The sequence below is a fragment of the Falco punctatus genome, assembly GCF_963210335.1.
Source record: "Falco punctatus genome assembly, chromosome: Z".
NCBI lineage: Eukaryota > Metazoa > Chordata > Aves > Falconiformes > Falconidae > Falco > Falco punctatus.
In genome coordinates, this window is record NC_137586.1 from 27,311,731 (window position 1) to 27,335,976 (window position 24,246).

At 41.1% G+C, this 24,246-nt stretch overlaps 1 protein-coding gene across 2 annotated transcripts; it reads right to left on the reverse strand.

Moving 5' to 3' along the window:
* Nucleotides 1-2,526: 2,526 nt before the first annotated feature.
* Nucleotides 2,527-23,137, reverse strand: HMGCR (3-hydroxy-3-methylglutaryl-CoA reductase). 2 transcript variants are annotated; one of them, XM_080373318.1, is made up of 20 exons: nt 22,983-23,137; nt 19,579-19,774; nt 19,090-19,201; nt 18,476-18,563; nt 18,292-18,376; nt 16,690-16,795; nt 13,939-14,045; nt 13,441-13,557; nt 12,790-12,941; nt 11,708-11,952; nt 11,401-11,573; nt 10,775-10,969; nt 10,043-10,201; nt 9,743-9,900; nt 8,599-8,704; nt 7,460-7,630; nt 5,338-5,478; nt 5,076-5,234; nt 4,614-4,768; nt 2,527-4,469 (listed from the first exon to the last, which is right to left on the reverse strand). In XM_080373318.1, the coding sequence occupies exons 2-20, from the start codon at nt 19,741-19,743 to the stop codon at nt 4,415-4,417; spliced, it is 2,649 nt and encodes an 882-aa protein (XP_080229444.1). In that variant the 5' UTR covers nt 19,744-19,774; nt 22,983-23,137; the 3' UTR covers nt 2,527-4,414. The 2 variants fall into 2 exon arrangements, with proteins under 2 accessions (XP_080229444.1, XP_080229443.1); XM_080373317.1 differs by lacking the exon at nt 22,983-23,137 and adding an exon at nt 20,267-22,922.
* Between the last annotated feature and the right edge of the window lie 1,109 nt (nt 23,138-24,246).

Below are 24,246 nucleotides of genomic sequence, written 5' to 3' on the forward strand. Positions count from 1 at the left end.
GAACTACAGGCTGGGGAAGGTTATGGAGCAGATCATCCTGAGTGCCAACATGTGGCATGTGCAGGACAATGGGGGATCAGGCCCAGCCAGCATGCGTTTATGAAAGGCAGGTCCTGCTTGATGAACCTGATCTCTATGACAAGATGACCGGCGTAGTGGATGAGGGCAAGGCTGTGGATGTTGTCTACTTGGACCTTAGTAAAGCCTTTGACACCATCTCCCACAGCATTCTCCTGGGGAAACTGGCTGCTCATGGTGTGCACGGGTGTGCTCTATGCTGGGTTAAAAGCTGGCTGGACAGCTGAGCCCAGAGAGTCATGGTAAATGGAGTTACATCCAGCTGGTGACCTGTCACAGGTGGTGTTCCCCAGGGCTCAGCACTGGGGCCAGTCCTGTTTAATATCTTTATTGATGATCAATGATCTGGATGAAGGGATCGAGCGCACCCTCAGTAAGTTTGCAGATGACACCAAGCTGGGCAGCAGCGCTGATCTGCGGGAAGGCAGGAGGCTCTGCAGAGGGGTCTAGACATGCCGGACCGATGGGCCGAGGCCAGCTGGATGAGGTTCAAGAAGGCTCCGTGCCGGGTCCTGCAGCTGGGTCACACCAGCCCCACACAGCGCTACAGGCTGGGGCAGAGCGGCTGGAAAGGGCCTGGTGGGAAAGGGCCTGGGGGTGCTGGTCGGCAGCCGGCTGGGCATGAGCCAGCAGGGTGCCCAGGTGGCCAAGGAGGCCAGCAGCACCCTGGCTGGTGTCAGAAGCAGTGTGGCCAGCAGGGCAAGGGAAGGGACTGTCCCCCTGCACTGGGCACTGGTGAGGCTGCACCTCGAACCCTGTGTTCAGGTTTGGGCCCCTCACTGCAGGAGGGACGTAGAGGGGCTGCAGCGTGTCCAGGGAAGGGCAAGGGGCTGGGGAAGGGTCTGGAGCACAAGGCTTGTGAGGAGCAGCTGAGGGAGCTGGGGGTTTTCAGCCTGGAGGAGGCTCAGGGGGGATCTTACTGCTTTCTGCAACTACCTGAGAGGCTGTAGGCAGGTGGGGGTGGGTCTCTTCCCCCAGCTAACAAGCAATAGGACAAGAGGAAACGGCCTCAAGTTACTCCAGAGGAGGTTTAGATTGGGTATTAGGAAAACTTTCTTTACTGAGAGGGTTGTCAAGCATTGGAAGAGGCTGCGAAGGGAGGTGATGGAATCACCATTGCTGGAGGTGGCTAAAAAATGCATAGATGTGGTGCTTAGTGACATGGTTTAGTGATGGCCTTGGCAGTCCTGGGCTAACAGCTGGACTTGATGATCTCATTCTAATTTAATGTTTCCATGATTCACCTCACGAGCAGGGTTCACACCAAGGATGAAAACTGTGCAAACAGTGCTGTGCATAGACACAGCCACAGCCCAGATATGCTTGAAGGCTCCTATGAAAAAGCAAGCAGACCCTCAGCCATGCTTTTCTCTGGGAACCAGTGTGACTGCTCAGCAATGCCCGTGTCTGGGCCCTTGTTGGTACACCTCCATCCCATCCTCAACCCAACATCCACTACAGGCTTCTGGCATCAGAGCTATGTTTGGCATGAACGTAGTTTGCATCCCTGTGCTGCATAAGCAGGTGTTGCTCGTCCCGTCAGGAAGACCAGTTAAGGTATGCTTCACTGTAAGGTCTTAAGCTGGCTGAAATAAATTAAAGTGGACAAAAATTCTGTAATTAGAGACAGCTGGAGCTGCAGCGCTTCCAAAGCCTCACAGCTCTTGACACTTCCACGTCAGACAGCAGGAAGGGGGCTGGTGTGCAGCAGGGGTGAAGCAGACTCAGGACACAGAAAGAAAGGAGGTGATCTAGGTAAAGAAAGAAGCAAAGTAGTTACTAAATACACTATTTTTACTAGGGTTTTAAAATATTTGGAAAACTGTATCAATTGTAATAGTACAGCATTTAGGTTGCAGCAGGTCTAGAAACTTCAGTCCAGACAGCTGGTTTGTGTTTTCCAAGGATGCAAAACAAACAGTACATGACTGTTTCCTGTACTGAAACAGTCTAGCTACACAAATTTTGCAGGGATGTTGAAGTACACTACCGTAGTGTATGCAGGGAAACAAGAGTGCTTCAGATCTCTAAACCTCCTAGTGCATTTGATACGGTAACCTCTGCTTCTAGTATGAAACTGGTAGTGCTGAGAAGACTGAATGAGAATGCAGACTACGTTGTATGTCCGATTACAGACTGATGGACATTACAAGACCAAGCATGGGAGCTGAATTACAAGTGAGGAAGAGCGGAAAATTAAGCCCCAGCTGAAAGTATTGCTAATGCTGCAGCCAATTAGTTCTCTCACTTGGGCAAACTGTGTAATTCAGCGTCAATGACAGTAAATGAGTACAGGCTTCTGCGAACGAGATGACAAGTCCTGGTGTCATAGCCCCACTACGTTTAGTACTGTATGCCAGTGATATTTTCCTTAACCCTCATATTTTGTCTACTAATATATGTCACTAAGTCATGAAGTAAGCTTAAAATATCACAATTAAGCCAGCATGTTTTCCATTGTTTTACTGAAACTGAAAAAGTAGTTCTGTACCAAAATGTACACAATTTAGTAATAATACAAAATGTTAATTCTGCAACACAGAATGTCAGTCAAATCCACCAGAATGAACACTGAACCACAATTTATTGCCAGAACAGTGTTACTTTAAATAAGATCACTGAATGAACATAGAAACAAAGTAGTTCCAGCTTTCCTTAAATAAAATGGTAGCTATTAGCAACAATACTGCAGGAAGATAAACATTCATGATATTTCATATTTACATGCTATCATATCATATCTAGCATGTAGTATGTCTTCATGCTTGCACATTAGCTTTATGAGCTCATTACAATAATATTAATGTGCTGATGTACTACAAAACAAACCATCATGATTTATATCAAATTTGCACATTAGAAGAGCACCTCTGCTAGTCACCTATTTAGGAATGCCACTGCACTCCTGCAAGAATGCCAGTCCAGTCCACTGATTCACCCCCCAAAACACAAAAAAACCCCAAACCAAACAAAAATATCCCCTTATCATCAAGCATATTAATAATTTTCTTCCTGTGATTAACTAGGCAGCACAATGCATTTAGCAATATTCCCCAAAGGTAATTCAAACCAGAGTAAACCTGGCTTTTCTGTTTTACATTAAGAACACCTGAGACTGCTTCACTGGTCCAAGTACAATATTTTGATACAAAACCTGCTTGTTGCGTTAACATGTCATTTCACTGAATTCCCTTAATTAGTACAGTTCATTGAAAAAAATGGTAAGATTTCTTCCTAAAATAAATACTCCCCCCCTCAAAAAGAAAGTTTTAAAGGAACCAAAACATTAAAAAAAAACCCTAATGTTAAAAGAACAGTGTGATCTTCTGACTTCATTTTATCTCAGCAAAAACAGTGGGTATACACCTGTTCCTATGGAGTAAGTGTCAAACACTTGAAAAAAGAAATAAAGAAACCGAAGGAATATACAAACACACTGTACCTTAAGAGACTTATTTTCAAAGAAGTGTAAACATCTGTTCTTGACTCCTGTTGTTTGAATGCACTCCTATCAAAAAAAGTTTGAGAAACTGCATTTGCTTAAAAAACTATCTGACATGATTGATTTTGGCATCACCAGTTTTAAAGTCTTTTTTCTACCTGAACAAAAAATCACAGAACAGTTGAAGATGCCATTTTCCCTACTTCAATACAGATTACATTTAACAGTTCAGAACTTTATAGGTCACAAGTTTTCCATGAAGGAATAACCTAAAATGTGGAGTTAAAACATAGAATGCTGCTTAGCTGAAGCAGCAGCAAATTAAGTACTATATATAGACAGAGGTTTCTATAAACTAATAGGATTCAACAGAACTGTCTTAGAGCCCAAGACCTAAATTTTGTATGTGACAAAATTAAAACTGGGGATTCATGGAAAGTGATTAGGCTTGCCATCACTTTAAAAAACATGCTTGTCTAACTGTAACATAAAGAAGGCAAGGATCAGTGCATTCAAGCCAAGTTTAGACCTATTTTTTTTAATTCTGCAAAGTACATTACTCACTTCTCAGCTTTGTGGTTACCAGGAGCTTAGTAGTCAAAAGAATCTCAACCTGTAAAACCATAAAACAGACCCTTTATAAGATGTGTAAGAGTAAGAATTCCAAAGCCATGTTCAAGGCATGTGACAGGACTTCTCCCATGAAGTCATCTCTAACCACTGAAGAAGGTCAAAGGCGTAAGTAGTCTCACACAAGTCTGCTGATCTCTCAGTTCATCTTACATAATTTGAGTTGAAGGTGATTTTCATTCTAAACTTCACAGAGGTCTTTTTTTCCCCTGTGCACCCTGTCAGTTGCTACAACAATTCTTCATTGCAAAGCCATTTTAGTATTCAAGCTGCCTTCTTAGTGCAGGTTCCTTGAAGATCTTGTAGATTTATTTTTGACCTAATAAAAACAGTAAGATAACTACATTATATAAAATGTTACAGCACTATTTATGTTGCAATTATTCATGTAACTATTATTGAATCTCGTACTTGGAAGAAAGGCAAAATAGCAGAGAAAGATAAGAATTTTTCCATTTCTTACCTGTTGTGGATCATGTGGCTTTTGACTAGATGCCCAGCTGCCAGAGCTGCCATTAGTGATAATTCCCCTGCCATCACTGTAGCACAAACAATTTTAGCAAGTTGACGGGCATTTTCACCAGGGTTATCTTGGCTTGCACCTTGAACCCCTAACATCTGGAGAGAAAAATATGCAATATTATGCTACGAAATCTACGTACATTTATGCTAGCTCTAGTATTAAAGTAAGTAATTCCAAATGATATCAAATCAACTAGTTTTAAGTCTCTTTTTAATATTAAAGATCTTAAGCTTTAGGAACTAGATACATGAAAACAATTCATTAGATTATTCTTAAATTTTCATACCAAATCCACTGAGTTTCAAGAAGGCCCATTCGCACATTACTCAGACTCAATATACACAACACGAAAGTGAGCTTTGATTTAAGAAGCTAAGCTGCTTTAAACTTTCTGATTTATACCTGCAAACACGCCTGCTGTGGGAGCAAGTTGGTGCCTCCGCCAACAGTTCCTATTTCTATAGAAGGCATTGTGCAGCTGATGTACAGGTCTTCGTTGGTGGAACCAGTTCGCTCCATCAAAGTGATGCAGTTAGAGCTGCCTACATTCTGCGCAGCATCCTTCAGATTAGGAAGGCAAAACAAAGCACAAACAAAATACTTAACTGTGTGGTTAAGAACTACCGAACTAAAGAAAACCTGAACTGGGGGAAAACAAACCTACCTGACCACAGGCTATGTAGATAGCTGTCACAATGTTTGCTGCATGTGCATTGTAGCCACCTATGCTACCAGCCATTGCAGAACCCACCAAATTTTTATTTATATTGACTTCAACAATATCTTCTGTAGTTGTCTTCAATACCTAGACAAAGTGATACACTTTTATTACACCATTCCTTACGCAGGAGTAGAAATGCACTATTTATGGTTAATAAGCTCTTGCCCCTTGTTTGCTTCCACATGGAATTTGACTCAATCGTTGTCCTAGATACCTACTTTTATTTTTGTTCAAAATGAGCCTTTTCAAATGCAGGCTGCGTTATCGAAGTAACAACGGAAAAGTCAGTGCAAAGGGTTGGACTTGCACAGGCCTTTAAGAAAAGCTTACCAGCTACCTTCTCCATTTCAAATTCTCACTTATCTTCAGAATGAAGCAAACAAAATCAACTTGACAGAAATATCCCACTAATTCACCTTGACATGATAGCAACATTCCTCCCAAGTTGCTCTGGACACTGAACCCTCCTCAGTTTTGCTCTGCATAAGAATACAGAGCTAAACTGAAGAGTTCAAATACAAACCACAGTGCTACACTGTTAAGTAAACACTGTACACAGTAATATCAAATCAAATGGCACATTTATACGATACTAAGTGTATTTTGAAACCTTCAGATATAAGATGTACACTGAATTTAGTATAAAAATGATCGAAGAGAGCAAAAAGAGAGTACTGTGAGTAAAATTCAAGATATTCCAGTGTAGCAGGAATAGCAACTGATGACAGAGATCTGCACAAAGTCTACAACACTGACAAAAATATAGTTTATGTATTAGAGTTCGATGTAAGTGAATGTAGTGATGTACATGGCTGGGTATTGGGGAAAAACATCACAAATTTACCTAAAAACTATCCATGCCCATTACAAACTGACTGGCTCCCCATTACTACTATGGAATGCAATCTCGTAGCTAATAGATATTGCCACTGAATCAACTGTAAAAATGCCAACAATATGAAAATTAGGAAACCACTAGGAAGCAAACCCAGAAGACAAATTATGTCAATGTACAAATCCAGCCTGCACACACACTCTGAATTCTGTACCCAGAAATTTTAGAACTGAAAAAGATCTAGAGATACTGATGTTCAAAGACATGCTTAGAATGTTTTTACTCATTCCTCAGAGAGAAACTAGTACTTTTCAATCTGGAACTGAGAATGGCTGGCAAGGTGGAAGGGCTGTGTTATAACCACAAAATCTTGAGCAGCAGAAGATAAGAGCCTTAAGTATCTATTCCAGTACAAAACTAGGGCATCAAATGGAATCAACAACAAGGAGGAGGTAGTTCTCATACAAGGTGCAGCTACACTGTGGAATTCTGCCTGGAATTCTAGTGATATAAATTTACGTAGTTTCACAAAAGAGACTGGACAAATTACTGGGGGAAAACAAAAAAATGCATTGAATACAAAAGCAGCAATTCGGAAAACGTTGAACAAGTTGATGGAAGACTGTGCTGAGTATGGCGTAGTAAATTCCTCCCCGGATATTGCCTCTCATGGCCAGTGCTGGCAACCAGGGGACAAGCAATAGATTTGTCTGACAGGTAGAAGATTCTAAGATAGCTCTGATGATGTAGGAGAAGTTTGACAGAGGCTGTGTTCACAAGGCACTGTTCACAAGGGTTACCCTTCGTCAGGCAAGATGCTAAGGCAGCTTTGGAATTAAGTGAAGCACCCGATTATCTGTTTTCATTGTAGTAAATATAAACTTTGAAGAGAATGCCAGGTTTGCGTGAGAGACAACAAATGAGTGAAATGATCAAGACTGGGCTTAATGACAGGCAAAACCCCACAATGTAAAAATCTGTCAGACCGTGGCATAATTTTTCAAAGGTAAAAAGTGGAAATGCTCATACCTTCAACTAGATATGCATCATTAAATATATGCACATTATGTCACAAAAGAGACCATGAAAGGAAAAAAATATTTATTCTCTCAGCAAAAATGGCTTATCCTACAGCAGTTCTGACAACACACGTAAGAATTATCCTCACCTGGAAAATTTTTGTAAAATGTATGCATTTTTATAAACAAGTAAAAACAAGCAGACACTTACTTCTCTAACAACCTTGGCTGGAATGACGGCTTCACAGACAACAGACTTCCCTCTTCCTTCTATCCAGTTTATAGCAGCAGGTTTTTTGTCTGTACAATAGTTACCACTAATAGCTATTACCTGGAGATCAGGAAACTCTTCACTCAACCTTGCCAGTGCTTTTTCAGTACCCTGTTAGAAAAGAAACAAATAAAAGGCTAGGTGTATCATTATGGTTGCAAAACAAGCTACTCAAGGACAGCGGAACAGCAAGATTAGATTAAGTCTAATCAGATTTTCAGTTACAGCTCAAGAAAAGAACGTAATTTCAGGAAGGAATCTGAAACAGCAGAACCTCCCACCCACCCTATTATCACTATAGTTTTTCTAACCATTTTGGGAATTACATGGGGAATAGTTGGTTCTTCCCAGTACATATGGATTCTCTATACGCATTCTAAGTGCATGGGCATATGGTTACTGTACTGAAGATACAACATGAACTAAGTCAAGCACTACAGACATGAAATTAATTCATTTTGGATGCAGTGGAAAGATCTTCTGTACACTAGGAAGTCACACAAAAAGTCTTCTATATTTACTACCTATCACCAGACCCATTTATGTAATGGTTCTGATAGACTTAAATTTTATAGAGAATAGGCAAAGGGCATTAGTTTCAAACAGCACAAGGTGTTCCAAGAATCTATGGATCATATCTCTCCAGTTCTTCCATGTGTTTGCATGAAAACAAACAAATGAAACTAGAGAACACGCTTCTGCTGCCATTGACCAGATTCCTAATATAATTCCTAATTTTCAAGGAAGTGATCCACACGGTAACAGATTAACTGCTGCTGGACAAAATCTTTGGCCCAAAGCAACAGAGTGACCAGCTTAACTTCCATATTATCAAGAATACTTTCTTTAAATATCAACAATAAAAAATATCCAAATACAAAGTTACTTTTTTTCTTTCTCATCCTATTCTTGTTTACACTTGACTAGGTCAAACTCATTTATTATTTTATAGCACTTCAAACAGCGCTATGTCTTATCTTTCTGGCTTCACATGCCAGGTAGTCACAGGTTGATAAGCTATTATCTATTTTTAAAAGAAATACACATTTATTAAAAAGTCTTAAGGGGAGTGGTCTTACTTTTGAAATCATATTCATTCCCATTGCATCTCCTGTTCCAGACTGAAAACGGATATAAAGGTTACGACCAGCCAAACTGATGAGAAGTTTCTGTAGGCGGGCAAACCTGCAGGAAAACACTTTAACTATTACTTATAAGCCTCAAGGGAAAAGATTAAGTTAGTTTTAAGTAGCAAAATTTCAGTAACTCATTGCAGATAGTGTTGTTAATGACACTGTTTCCTCCTCCTTCAGCACAGAAAAAAAACCTTCAGCTACTATGCACATAGCTCTGAGTGAACACCTCAAAAATCTTCACCGTAAAAATGTCCACTGTCTCATGTTTTCTGTCTTTGAACTTCATGACATAAAATTCCCTGAGCTAACATACACAAAATTAATTCGTGTTACCTAAAACATCTGACTACCAGATATAAACTAAAAATGAGGCCTTTGGAAATTCTTATGTCAGTTTACAGCAAGGCAAAACCCATGCTACCCTCAACAGTGCAAGCTCCACAAGTCAAACAAACTGCAAATAGCACTGTAAATTGATTCTGGCCGAAATACACGCATGTCCTTGGCTGACAAAACTTTGGCTGGAACAAAACTAGTAAGGAATCGTCTCTTTGAACTTTCCTAAAGAAAGCAGGTAATTGTAAGTCTTAAAAAAACCTCTAGGGCTTGAAAAGTAGACTTATTCTTAATACTGCTTTACATTTTCTAGCTTTTCAGTTCTAGCATTACTTTATCCTGTATTCTCTGGAACCTCATAAACTAATTATTAACATTAGTAATATAATCTGAAAGGCTAGGTTCCAAACACTGAATTACTTTTTGCATTTTAACTACTAAAAATCCAAGTAAGGTTTTATGTTTGTTTTAAATACTTAAGAGAAAATAAATAATGTATTAAGTATTATGCAGTATGAATGTATTTGTTGCTAAGATACAGTTGTTTACCACTTATCATTAGAAAATGTTTATTACTGGCCTTGGCACACAGACAAAGTGAGTTCTGTTCTCTTAGATTCACACTATGCAGGACAGCCAAAATTAAGATGTAATTTCCTGTACTGCAGTACACCACAAAAACCCAGGAGCTTTCTATCATCCACAGAAGTCTTACGTCAGGGAATAAGGCTGGAATAGCCATTGTACTAACCTACTCGTGCTGTCAAAAGCTTCCTTCATTATTTTAAAGCCTTCGGGGCTTTCAAGCCAAACTTTCACTTCTGCAGCATGGCAAGCAGTGGGCAGCCTTACAACAGGTCCTCGAGTCATCCCATCTGCCAGAATGCGGCTACTTGCTCCTCCACCAAGCTAAAAATCAAAGCAGAAAGGAAACAAAGTAAGATTACTGAAAGTCAGTGTTAGTTTTTAGGATATCAAAAACATGCCTTTTATCACCCCAAATATGTTTTACAATACAGGAAGTTTTTCAAGCCTGTCGAGTAATACTTACACATATCGCTCTACACCCTCTGTTTGTGCTTGCTACAAGACATCCCTCTGTTGTTGCCATTGGCACCTGAAATTCTTTGTTATCCAAAAACAGTGGTCCTGCTACACCTACAGGAATAGGCATATATCCAATCACGTTTTCACAGCAAGCTCCCATAACCTTACAAAAAAAAATACAAAAGGTATCACTGAGGTTACACTAACAGCGGTATGGTACAGCACGTTACATACTATGCCTGTAACTACAACAAGGTACCTCAGCAAAACCCCCCACAACCCTGCCCACAAAGCAACCAATTCCCACCTCAAAAAGTTAACAGCTACAGCTATCAACAGCTAATGCCGCTCAATCTAGTATTTGGCAGACGTATTAGATCTTACTAAGTCTTAAACACTATTAAAAAAATCCCAATACTGTTACATGAATTTTAAATTAACTTCCATTTTAACTTGAGCTCAAGGTAATGTTATCATTCTGCTGCTCAGAATTGTACATCTCTGAGATAAGGCAGTTGCATACTTTGTTAGGAGTATGCAACTACCTTATTCTAAGTTTAGGCAAACCTCCCTAGGAAGGTAGTGGCTTACGTTTGCCTTTTTTTTTTTTTTCCCCCCCCCTGCTACATCAGTTTTGACCAAGCTCATTGTTAATTCATATGCATCACTGAGCATCTACTTCATGTATTTGGAACACGGTTTTACAGTGAATTTCACCTGTCTGCCTTTTACTTACCAAAGAATAATTATAATTCCTATATGGAAGATATTGCAAAGATGAAGGTTCAGGAAGTTTCTCAGATAACATCTGTCTGCGAATGGACACACCTCGCTCCTGCGTTTCCATGAGAGTTTCCAGTTTGTATGCAGGAATACGCTTAGCATTAACAAGGCTGATAACCTCAGCATCAGTAAGGAATTTTGCTCCTTTCTGGAAATGTAAAGAGTAGGGAGGGAAAATACAGATTCTCTTGGTAAAAATCCTTTTAAATTTCCAAATAACAAAGGGTAATGACTTGACTTTGACATTACCAGAGTACATCTACATGAACCAACTGCTAACGTCAGGTTTTATAGTAGGTCAGGATATGATCAAAATCTTGTATGCATACATGATGAAGCTTCAACGACTATGGCATGTCATTAATGATGAAGCTGCTCCCCACCCTGACTGCCTGGCGGAGAAGTGACTTCTAAAGGGTTTTGTTTTAGTCCTGACCCACTACCCAAGTTACTGAAGCCATATAATTTTCTGAAGAATAACATATAATCAATAGGATCATTTAAAAATTGGAAAATGAACTGTAAGAATTCTTAAATCAGATGCTGCAGCAGAGGTTAAAAAAGTTATTTTTCCCATACCTCTGCATTTCCAAGTATACGAACACACTCCTCAATAGAACGTGGTTCCTTAGGTAACTCAATTTCTTCCTCTCTTCCATTAAAAAATGAAAAAGTATCCACAGCGTTGCAACTGCCAACTACAAATGTAGCCTTGGTTGATGACTCTGCTAATACAGGTTTTATGACTTCCGCTGCATAAAGGCAATTAAAATGAAACTTGGTTTACAAAGTGCTTAAGTTCTGATTCCAAATACAACATGCTAACTCAGATTTCACTATTTGTTCCAAATACTAGGAATACGTTCAATAAAATTCTAAAAATTACCATTTCCATCTTTGGGAACTAAAGCCTCTTCTACTGTGTTAGATTTCTGGTTGTTTTTCAGAAGTCCAGACTGCTTCTGGCAACAATTCTCAGGGACTTTTTTCTGGACCATCACTGGAGATGTTATGGGATTCTTCAGTGACAGTGTGGATTCAGTCTCTGCTTGCTCAAAGAAAATATATTTGACAGCAAGGAGAAGGGCTAATCCAAGAGTGATTACTTGTTCAATATCCATACTGGCCATTCTGAAAAAGACAAACACATGGTCTATACAATATGTTGTTTGTAACAGCATTCTGACATCCCTTTGCTTTAGAAAGGGCAATAGTTGCAGCATAATTTATATATTTGGCAGGAATTCCAGTCAAAAGACATCTTCTATCAGGTCATTCAAGTAAGCTGTGTCAGGGTAAAGAAATACTCTAACATAAGAATTTTCAGGTGTCATTAAACAGTTACTAAATCTTGGCTAAAAAGCAGCCCCAATAATAAAAATGACTTTAAAGTAGTCGCTAACGACTGATCAAATTGATTACACACCTACTTCCCAATGACAAATTAGGAAGTTTCAATTATCATCCTCTACCAATAATGACTACTATGATCCAAGCCGAACTTTAAGAGAGGGGGGGAAAAAACCTCTAAAACTGACAGCTCTGAGTTTTCAATAGTAGTAAGGAAATACAGGTGCTCCTAACTTCAGTTAAGCTGAAGGTAAAGCAATAGTGACATGGCTTTTGCTCTTCTGTCTGAACAGTCAGGAACTCTGCATAAATACTCCAGTGCAGTCAGAAAATTTACTTTCCAGTGCACTCTGAAAGGTGTCAGTGCTACTGGGAAAAAGACAGTGTTTTGATGCACACAGGACAGCTGTCTCCTGATCATGCTCTTGATTACTTCAAGGAGATTGGACAAATGGCATCGTATCAAAATATTTCTTATGAAATGTCATCTCCAGTTCCAAGAAATCCTACAGTGGTCATATCTGCAAGTTAACAAGCGTTGTACCCTAGGACCACAGCTTGGCAGTACTGGAGAACACACACTAATCAAGGAAACTTCTATTCTGTGAAGTTGCCTACCGGGAAAGGTAGAACTGCCATAATGAAACATTCGGTTCAATTCTCTTCGGTGCATTCTCATCCAATCCCACTGAATTTTCTACAGTACTGTTCTGAGCAGCTGGTTCTGCTATCCAACGGCTGTGGGCATGAACAAGAACCAAACCCAGCGACTGTATTAAAAACACAAAACAACAAACAAATATTAATTTTTTAAACTGTAACTAGGTTGGTGTAATCTAACCTACAAAAATTAAAAATTTTCTTTTTTATTTCTTTGGGGTTTAGGTTTTTTTGGTTTCCCACGCCTTAGAAGTCTAAAGGCCGATTTTCCACACCCCTTATCAATGGCCTTTTGTAACACTCACAGCTTTGAGCCTGTCATACCACGTCCTTCCTCTTACTAAAGTAATAAAGCAAAGGAAGCTGAGGGTACTGTCAGGGTAAGAATAAGGGAGTTAGTCACATGGAAAAACCCTGAGTGTTTGGCACAGAAATGGCACACACAGGAAGGCTTTAGGTATAGATACAGAGGACATTATTAACAACTACCACAACAAACAAGACTAATGGGATGCAGAATACAAGTCTATAGAAAACAGAAGCTTGATTCATTGCACCAGGACACCTTACTAATTGCAAAAGCATAAGTAAAAAAAAAGAGCCACAAACCATAATCATTTTGACCCTCTGTGTTACAGGATTTGGTTTATTTTCTTCTTCTTCCAGAACACGAGCAAAATGGCTAAGCTGCCATATAGGGCGCCCTTCGCGGCTCTCTCTCGAAAGCTGCAAAAATAACAAAATTTAAAAGCAGGTCCTATTTAGTACATATTAGAAAAACAAACCAGTGAGCTTCAAGTGGTATTTTTATTTGATCATTAAGAAACGACCAACAGAAGAGTTAACCCACAATCTACTGTCAGTCTGCATTAGTGAAAAACTCTGGAGAGCAAATAATTTACAGTATAGTTCAATTACTCTGTCAGTGTGATGGATTTACACCAGCATTAGCCAGTTACTGTCACCAGCTGAGCCACCATAACTCAGGAAGACGAACATGCTCGTCAGGAAGACAAATATGCTGCATATAACTCCATGAAGAAATGAATAGCCTGCAAGTGCAGGATCCAAATACTAAGCTTGATGTTGTCTTGAAGTTGGTCTTACCTCTAGTACCAAGGACACACAAGCTGGAAAGAAGGTCATGAAGACAAAGTAGTTGGCAAGAACAGACATACAGCCGAAGCAGCACATAATTTCAAGTTGTCGTACACCTGCATAGAAAAAGAAGAAATTTTTTACATTTGGATATGCAATAGGCCTTCTAAATACTTGAAGTGCTGCAGAACTAAGAAAGAAGCCATTAAACTCACATTGCAGATTATATAGGGAACTGTCTACATTAATAAAAAGCAAGCATGTTATACCCTAGTCATTCTGTATTATTTAATTGTGCTATTAAAAGGTTATTCTAAGCACAATATGTATTCATGGTATGGTATTTACAGGAAACTGCCCTGGTTTCAGCTGGGATAGAGTTAATTTTCTTCTTAGTAGCTGGTGCAGTGCTGTGTTTTGGATTTGGTGTGAGAACAATGCTGACACCACACTGATGGTTTTAGTTGTTGCTGGGCGATGTTTAAGTTAAGGACTTCTCAGTTTCTCAGGCCTGGCCTGCCAGAGGGCTGGAGGGGCACGAGAAATCGGGAGGGGGCACATCCAGGAAAGCTGACCTGCATGAGCCAGAGGGATATTCCATACCCTATGGTGTCATGCTGTAAACATCATAAACTGGGGGAAGGAGGAGGAAGGGGGGACCTCTGGCATTATGGTGCCTGTCTTCCCAAGTAACTGTTACGTGTGATGGAGCCCGGCTTTCCTGCGGATGGCTGAGCACCTGCCTGCCCATGGGAAGTGGTGAGTGAATTCCTTGTTTTGCTTTGCTTGCATGTGCGGCTTTTGCTTTACCTATTAAATTGTTCTTACCTCAACCCTTGAGTTTTACATTTCTTTCTGATTCTCCTCCCCACACCTCTGGGTGAGGGTGGAGCAAGCAAGCAGCTGCATGGTACTTAAGTTACTGGCTGGGGTTAAACTGTGACAAAGTGTAATTCTACATAAATACAAATAATTACAGTTCACCAAGATTTTAAAGCTTCACACCAAAAGCTTGAAACTTCTCAGTTATCTAAGCAAAAAACAAGTAGCCAACAATTAGGGGCTGAGCGGCTGGAAAGCTGCCTGGGGGTGCTGGTCGGCAGCCGGCTGGGCATGAGCCAGCAGGGTGCCCAGGTGGCCAAGGAGGCCAGCAGCACCCTGGCTGGTGTCAGAAGCAGTGTGGCCAGCAGGGCAAGGGAAGGGACTGTCCCCCTGCACTGGGCACTGGTGAGGCTGCACCTCGAACCCTGTGTTCAGGTTTGGGCCCCTCACTGCAGGAGGGACGTAGAGGGGCTGCAGCGTGTCCAGGGAAGGGCAAGGGGCTGGGGAAGGGGCTGGAGCACAAGGCTTGTGAGGAGCAGCTGAGGGAGCTGGGGGTTTTCAGCCTGGAGGAGGCTCAGGGGGGATCTTGCTGCTCTCTACAACTGCCTGAAAGGCTGTAGGCAGGTGGGGGTGGGTCTCTTCTCCCAGGTAACAAGCAATAGGACAAGAGGAAACGGCCTCAAGTTACTCCAGGGGAGGTTTAGATTGGGTATTAGGAAAATTTTCTTTATTGAAAGGGTGGTCAACACTGGAAGAGGCTGCGCAGGGAGGTGGTGGAATCACCATCCCCAGATGTGTTTAAAAAACACATAGATGTGGTGCTTAGGGACATGGTTTAGTGATGGGCTTGGCAGTCCTGGGTTCATGGTAGGACCTGATGATTTCAGGTCTCTTTCAACCTAAATGATTCTATGATTTGATGTATTGACATCCCTTCTGAAAGGTGACCTATTAAGTGCTCAGGCAGTAAGAAACGGTATATAGTCCACCTACTCTTTCACAAGCCTGGTATCCAGAAAAAGTCAATTAGTTATGTCACACATGCACTACAGAACTGCCTTAGTAAAGATGAAAGAGCAAACAGTATAAATAATTTTTTTAAAAAATCAACTGTATGCTATGCCAAAATGAGTTCTTCCCTAGATGGAAACAGGAAAGCAGCTTACTAATAAAAAATACCCTGAAAAGGTCCAAAACAATTAGAAAAGCAGTGGTTCTGAAATATGTCCTTAAGGCATACAAAATAGTTTAAAAAACCTCCAGAGATAAAAACCAACAGACAAAACCAAAAATGCAAACAAAACCCCACTTTAGTCCTAGCTATGGAACTTTGATTTATTTTACAAAAAAATTAGTATTTAACATGGAAACCCTTTTCTCACTACATTTAACTGTTCTCTTTTTAAGGAAAGACAACTGCCACTGCACAAAGAACTGATGAAGATCAAAAGACTGAGTAAGGAAAAAATACAGCAAAAGATCAGTTATTTTTAACTGAACTAAAATAATTCTTCACTTGGAGTAGTTTTTAGAAATACTCAGGTTTTGCAGGAATACAAAATAAGTGTGCATGTACTGAAAGTGTAACTCACTTTTAAGAATGCTAAGAGAACATTTCAGCAGCTACTTTATGATGTTAATAGGAATGACTGGAATGATAGAAGGTCTTAATTTTATGTAAGCAGCTGCACAGAAGTCCATTCCCACTGCACAATGCTCGAGGAAAGCTGCTACCTGTATTTCAGACTTTTTAACACATACATATTATTCATATCTGGAGAAAACTAGTAATATAGGCTAGTTAGAAAAGTAAATAGATAAAAGTCACTCCACTCGCATGGGTCACGCCTACACTACTTTAAACTCTCAATATCCCAACATCTTTCAAATAGTCTTTTTTAACTGGAAAGATTCAGACCCTTAGATGGTATCACCCACCTGACATAGTACCAACACCAATCACAAGACACTCCACAAGGGCATCCAGTGTAAATGTAGGGCCTAAAATCGCCATTCCACGCGAAATATTTTCTCTTACTTCATCCTAAAAAGAAAAATTTATGTACATTAATATAAAGACAAAAATCAAATTAAGGGAGTGTACACAACCATGACCAGTAAATTGAATAGTATTATGGTGATAAGGCCTTTTAAAACATATATTGAAAATGGAACTATTATGTAAGAATATATTCTTCAATTGCTTTATTTTCTGTAAGTCTTTATTTACACCAGATTATTTGATTTTGATTAATTTCTATACCTTTGGCTCATCAGTATTCTAAACTCCTACAGTACTGGTGGACAAAGACTTTAATTGCAGCACATTCAGAAGAACAATACTTCTACACTTTAAGACATAAAATAAAAGCCTTTTACATCATGGCATTTCAAAAGTTCGTGCAACCACATATGTGTATTCTAACTTTTATTGTTTTATTATTTAACTCTCTAGACTCAGCTGACAGAAAAGAGGACAAAAAAAAACCCACTAAAACTTTCCACTGTGGGGGAAAGGGATTTCCTCCAGAAGCCAAGCATGGCAAATTCTACAGGGTCTGCTGCTGGTTTTTTTGTGATAGTGGTTTTGGGGGAAGGTAGAGAGAAGCTGTAGGGAAAACCTACATGTTAAATACCTTCTTGAAAATAAGTAAAAAATTCTGTTCTTGCAAGTATTATAAAATAATATACAACGCACTATAATAATACCATACATATAAAGAATGTGCAATATATGCTAGATTCAATATATTAAAGTATAATATACAATATTTTTGCCACAATTAGTATGCTCAATTACAACATATGGTATTTTTTTGGTATTTAATATACTAAATATACTTTTGTTGCAGAACTTAGAATACTAGGGGAAAAAAGTTACAATCTATGACAAGCAAGATGTCCTGTCAATCCTCCCTGTTGTGCTGTGTTAATTGCATTAGAGCATGAATGTTTCTGTCTACACATATGCTATGTTTGTTCTGCTAAGATTTTGTCTAGAAATATGCTTCTTCCGTTATCAGCACTGTAACACTAGATGTCTCTTCATATGCCGCTCCTGAGCCCTAGAAATTAACTTTTTTCTGTCAATACCTGTTCTAGGGAAGAACAGTTTGTCTAGGAACTCTAGCCTCCTTAGCTGAGCCTTAAGCACCACCAGTTCTAAAGTTCTGAACCTGTAAAGTACTCATACATAAAATTACCTTAGGTCACATGAACATGCACACTAATTTTATGGTGTTATTATTCACTTGAACACTGACCTGGATCGACAACAAGAGAACAGACTATCTGGATAAAATCTGCCCCTTTTTATATATCACCAATAAGGTATTCACTTGTAGTACGTCTCTTAATCTGGATTATTCATACAATCATAGAACAGTTTGGCTTGGAAGGGACCTTAAAGGTCATCTAGTTCAACACCCCCTGCCACAGGATGAAGTTCACCTTTGAACATTAAAGTTAAAAGATCCACTGGGAAAAAAATAAAAAAAAAAATCCACAAACCAACCAAACAAAAATCCCAGACCCCCTGACCTGTGAGTTGGAACTGAGTGCAAATTTGGCTAATGCACTTGCTCTCGACAGATCAATCAGAAGCAGGAAGAATGGTAAAGCTTCACTGAAAAAAAAAAAAAAGAGGCATATGTTAAAATTCAAGGTTTATTGTACAGGAAAGAAAATTCAAGCAAGAAATCCAGAATAACAATTCATTACTTACTTTAAACCTGTCAGTTCTTTATCCAAGAAATGAATTACCACTGTGCTAAAAACAAAACTTGAGAAGATTGTGAAGAGGCCAGCAATACCTTTAAAAAAAAATTGAATTTTTTTTATTTATATATGGGGGGAGGGGGGGGAAGAAAAACTATACTTTTAGATCAATCCTGCAGCAAACAAATTACAATTCTCATGTCTCAGAGTGCATTTAACAGCAGTTGAGTTACAAACTGAAGTACACGGTATTTTTGAACTTATTTAAATCTAAAATTTGTACTGCATTCAAAGTAAGACTAAGAAATAAAATCCATAAATCCTCTCATTCATTATTAGCAAAAATGAAAGCTAGCCTAAACAACTCCGTATTTTTAAGTGTTCTAAACAGTAATAATCAATTCTTTCAAAAATTACATTTCCTGTGTTTATATAATCCTACACAATCTCTCTTAAAAAAAAGCATTTTGATATATGTAGAACATTTATTCTGCTATATAACATAATTAAAATTACCCTGTTCTGTACAAAAGTATTAAAATTCTTATGTTTATTACCAATTTATACTAAAAACCCCACAATTAAAATGCATACAGCAAATGCAAAAATCAGACACAGTACCTAAAATGTATTTTGATCCAAGCTGCCTTAGGTTCTGAAACTGGAAATATATATAAAGGATTGCTATACAGCGCGTGATTGTCAGGATGATGATGTCACTGCTCAGAACATCCTGTTTGAAATACAAAGCAACTGAGTTAGCTTTTACATTAAGCAGTAACTTGTTAAGTTTTAGTAATAAAATCCGTTGGGAAGCTGCACTAAAGATGAAGTTTCAGAATAAAGTATCACTGCTAGTCTGTCTTACAAACTCACAAAGTGTTACTATAAGTTTTTTTTTTCACTAGATACTGTGCAACTGAAAGTTAAATTTAATGAAAACCTTCTGCAGTGCATCACTCTTTGCATACAGGTTTAATATCAAGAATGGGAAAAGGCAGCAATAAAACAGTTTCTGTATAGCTGCTACCACAACCTGATCTTATTCTACAGAAAAACCTGGATCTACTGATTAAAGGTATGTACTATAACATGAATTTACATCCTTACTTCTTCAAGTTTGGGGCATTCATAATTCCAGCCACATATCTTATCATTCCCAGTGAACATCTTCATGGACATCATACAGATGGTGAGAGTCACTGTCCCCACGATGACTTCCCATGGATGAGAGGCCACAAAAAGGCCGTGCATTCGAAAGAGTCTGGACAACATTTTCAAGACTGTTTTTCTATACTTGGCAAACCTGCAACAAAGGAGTATTTCATGTAAGCAAGTACAAGATTCAGGGAAAAAAAAGATACAATTTCTGCAAGTCATCCCTCAGAAAAGAAACCAAAACCAGTGAAGTAAAAGATGAGTAGGGAGACTAATCTTACCTTTCAACCTTCCATGTAAAACCCATTTATTTCTAGCCTTCTGAGATACAGTATCTGCTCTTGCCTTCTCAATCTTTTTTTTTTTTTTTTAATACACATCTCCCTTATTTCTTCAGGGTCTTACTAGTAAGTCTCCACCACTCTCAACATCTCAGTATCTTCCTGTCACACAATTTTGATACCACTTTGACACCAACATCTTGTTTTTACCACCTGTGTAAGCACTCACTAAATTCTCTTACTTCTTTCTACTCACTCTTCCCATCAAAAATACTGAATAACTTCATTTTAACTATGGGAACTACCAACTAACCACTACTGGTAATGCTCAACTTCACCAGCAGGAATTGCAGCGTTACCTTGCTCTGACTGTCTTCTCTGCTTTCTTCTCAATATTCTCCAGTGATTCAAGTCAATCACATTCGAAACAGTTCCTTCTTCATCTCAAGCATGAGTCCTTCTCACATACTGATTCTGTGACAGTCATCTTGCACCCATAACTAATTCCCAGGTTACTGATGGATTTCACCATTCCCTCTGCTTTCATCAGGTAACAAACATTTGACAGAAATTCTTGCATCTCTCTTTCATGTAACTGAGAATGTGGATGTTCTGTACACCCTTCAGCTACAAACCCCACATCCTGGTCTATTTGATCTGTTGTACCTTTAGACAAGCTCACCACGGATGTTGAATTATGTTTTATAGCATAGAAACAAGATGCCATAAAATCCTCTCTTGTATACATTAGTACTTTGCTCTTCTCACTGCACAAAATCAACAGTTCATAACACTCTGTGATGAATGTTAGCTATATAACTATACTGTAAAGTTCAAAAGATGCTTAAATGTAGCCTGGCACTGTAAAGATTTTTCTACAGGACTGAGGGCTCTCTACACACTGCCACTTCAAAGCGGATAAAAAAATCTCCATTTGCGTTGCCTTAAAAGTAACAATCCATCCAATAAGGCTTCTGTAAAGACAGTCTTTCTAGTATTATTTCTTTTGCTTGGACATCAAAAATGAAGCTTGTCATACAATGGAGAACATAACAGACAGGGCAAATTATCTGCGTAGTGTTGCTGAAGATGGCAGCATTATCGTGGTTTCCTACAAATACCAATCTCAATCTTACAAGCACCAATAGCACCAATCTATTTATCTTTCCACAGTGAAATGTGGCAGGATTTTCATGGAACAAAATCAGGAAAATCATTGAGGGGACTGCCTTCCTTATGAACTAATTATTTTGTTTCCTGACAGAAAGCTTTTTTCTTTTTTAAAACACAAGAGAACCACTCCTTTTAAAGTCACCATTATCCTTCGTTCTTCCCTATGTAATATAATCTATATAGTTTTGTAAATTTATGTTCTTGCAAAACTGTTCCAGAGTGGCATTATAGCTCTTCCTCTGCAGAATGGAAGGTATCTTCGTTAGGACAACTAAAACAAGACACAGCCAGAGGAATATCTTAGTGCCAAAGATTCTGAAACAACATGAAAAATAGAAAACGCATACCAATGTCCTCTGAAAATACAAACACTTTTCAACACCACCTCGTTTCAGGAAAATTTGAATTACTACTTACTACATGGCTATATAGAGTCCTACCAGTCCTACCTAAAACAGCTCCTAAGTTCTGACAGCTGGAACTACCATCTAAGCAATTAACAGATTGTCAGTAGAGCTGGAAAGATTCCAAAATCTTCCTTTCAGATACTGTGTTTTTCTCACATTTCTAAGCAAAACAGCTTCACATAAATCAGTAAGGGAAAAACGCATTACTTCAACTATGAAAATCGTTATCCATAACAGCTATTATTAGACAATGTTTTATCATTACCTGCTGCTATGAAACACAGGATACCTCACGGCTGATCTTGGGGTTAAGTGAGTGGCAGTAACTCCTAACCTAAAAGGGCTCTTTAAAGCCACCACATTCATTTAACCTGCCTGAAGTGCATGCGCTTTTTTGCTGTGCAGCTGCTATTTCTAGAAAATATTGATGAAGGCTTTATACAACGATTCTGCATTACTGAATGCTGTAAAAAAACTCAATGCATATAATCAGCTCGTATCTCTCGTTCTGTTTAAACCGTGTGTATAGTTACAGTGACTCATAGCTTAAAATTACCAAGACTTAACAGTAAACATAAAGCTAATGTTCAACATTAATAGAATTTTGCTAAATTTCAAAATGGTGGTTCAAAAGGGATGCTTCATAAATCCTATTCAGTTCCTGCTTGCCTTTGTTTTCAATTAAAAATTTCCAGGAGTCTATAAGACAATCTATTCTGGGACTCAAAGCAAAATACAAGCAAAAAACCAACCGCAACACTTCCAAAAACTTAACCAGTGTGTAAAAAGCAAACCAGATCGGTTATATGTAATGCCTTAGAGGTTTCAAGTGGTACGTAACTGGGGGACTCTGCGCTGGAACACGCCAAGGTCTGGTCACAGCGCTCTCACTAACCCCGCAGCACCCACCGGCAGCACCGGCTGCGGGACCAGCACACCGGCCCCCGCCCCGCTGACTCAGCAGCCGCAGCGCTCCGAGGGCAGCGAGCGGGACGCGGCCGGGCGCAGCCTGCGCGGGGCTCGCTCGGACAGCGTGCGGCCCAGCGGCCGGCCAGCCGGCTTTGCTTTCGGAAAGACCAGCGGCCCCCTCGCAGGCCCGCCGCTGCAGCCCCCCGGCCCCGAGCGAACGGCGGCGGCGCGGCCCTCCAGCGGGACCGCCCGAGCCTCCCCCTGCGGCCGCAGAGGCCCCGAGCGCCGCCGGGCGGAGCGGGCCGAGCCCCGCGCAACGGCAGCGCGCCCCGGGGCGCAGCGCGAACCGGCCGGCCCGCCGCGGCCGCGCCCTCGCCCTCCGGCGGCACCGCGACAGCGGGTCTGACCCGCGGCCGCCGCTCCTCAGGGTCGGCGATGGCGGCGGCGTCCTCCCCCGCGCCGCCGTTATCCGGCCGATCTCCGAGCAGCCGCGGGCCGTCCCCCGGTCGCGGAGGACACGCGGCGCAACGGTGGGCTGCCCGCACCGCGCCTGCCGCCCTCCCCTACCCCGCCGGCCCCCGCTCACCGCCCCGGCGACGCGCTGCAGCTCACAACCGACGCCCTCCTCGGTCCCGCCGCGCCGCGGACTGAGCCGGCCGCTGCGCTCCGAGCAAGGACACCTGGGGCGCGACACCCCAGCCGCCGCCATCGCCCGATCGCGCAGCCAATGGCGAGGGCCCGCCACGCCCAGCCCGCGGCGCGTCACTCGCTGCGTCGCCCGGGCAACCAGCCGGCGAACGCCGTACGGCTCGAGACCCGATCAGGAGCGGGGAACACGCCATCTCGCCATGGGCTGCCCGCCAATGGGCCGCCGCACTCCCCTCTCCGCATGTCGTGATTGGGCGGCAGGACGCGGCTCATTTCCATACGCGGGTCGGCAGCCCCGCCCTCCCGCCGCGCCGCCGGCGCCGGGCGCCCCGGGCACGCCCCCGCTGCTCCCCGCTGCCTCCCCGCTGCCTGCTGGCGCGGCGCCGGCCCTGCCGGTCCGGGGTGCGGGCGGGCCGCCCCGGGGAGCCCTCCCGGGTCGTGGTGCTCCTGCGGCTCACGCCGAGGCTACCCCTCGCCGTGCGCCTGTGGTACCGGCTGCGTGCACTTTACCACGACGTTAAGCAACAGCGTAATCACGGCTTTTCTGCTTGTGAAACGGGGTGGTGCCCCCGGCATTCACAAAAAAGTGCAACACATTTACATTTGTGGCTTTGGGGAGAAGAGGAACTGCAACTTTTTTTTGCTCATGAAGCACGGGAGGCTCCTCGTGCTCTTTGGGTACTGAGTCAGGTGCAAGACGGTATATTCGTGGTCGTGGTATGTTGCTCCAGTTTTGCATGGTCGTTTTGTGTCTCTGGGTCTGAGCTTGCAGACTTACCGTGTTGAAGTCCACACCAAACATAATCTGCAAGGATTTTTCTGTGGATGATCTATGCTCTGACTTGTCCCAAACTGCTTCTTAATGTGTGACATTACATTTAGAAGTATTGCTAGTAGCTCCATATGGTACTGTGCTGTAAAACATTAATGTGATGCCTCAGAAAAGGGTACGCTGATGAAAACGTTTTGTAAGAACTCCACCCAAAGTGGTTGTGGCCAATGATGAAATCATCTATGCCAGCTCAGTCTTTTACCATGTAAATACACTATCATCTTCAATGTGATGCTTATAAATCCTAATAACTTACTACTGTGCACCCATCTTCCCTGCCAGCTTCTTAACAGTGGGACTTGATGATCTCAAAGGTCTTTTCCAACCTAAATGATTCTATGATTCTTTCTTAAAACTCATGTTTTCTTGA

Excerpts from the sequence above, each read along its gene's own strand:
- HMGCR (XM_080373318.1), bottom strand. The coding sequence starts at position 19,743 with ATGTTGTCCAGACTCTTTCGAATGCACGGCCTTTTTGTGGCCTCTCAT. Across the intron at positions 7,631-8,598 it reads GAATGAATATGATTTCAAAA|GGTACTGAAAAAGCACTGGC; the intron begins GTAAGACCACTC and ends CTTTTCTAACAG. Across the intron at positions 5,479-7,459 it reads CAGCCAAGGTTGTTAGAGAA|GTATTGAAGACAACTACAGA; the intron begins GTAAGTGTCTGC and ends CACTTTGTCTAG.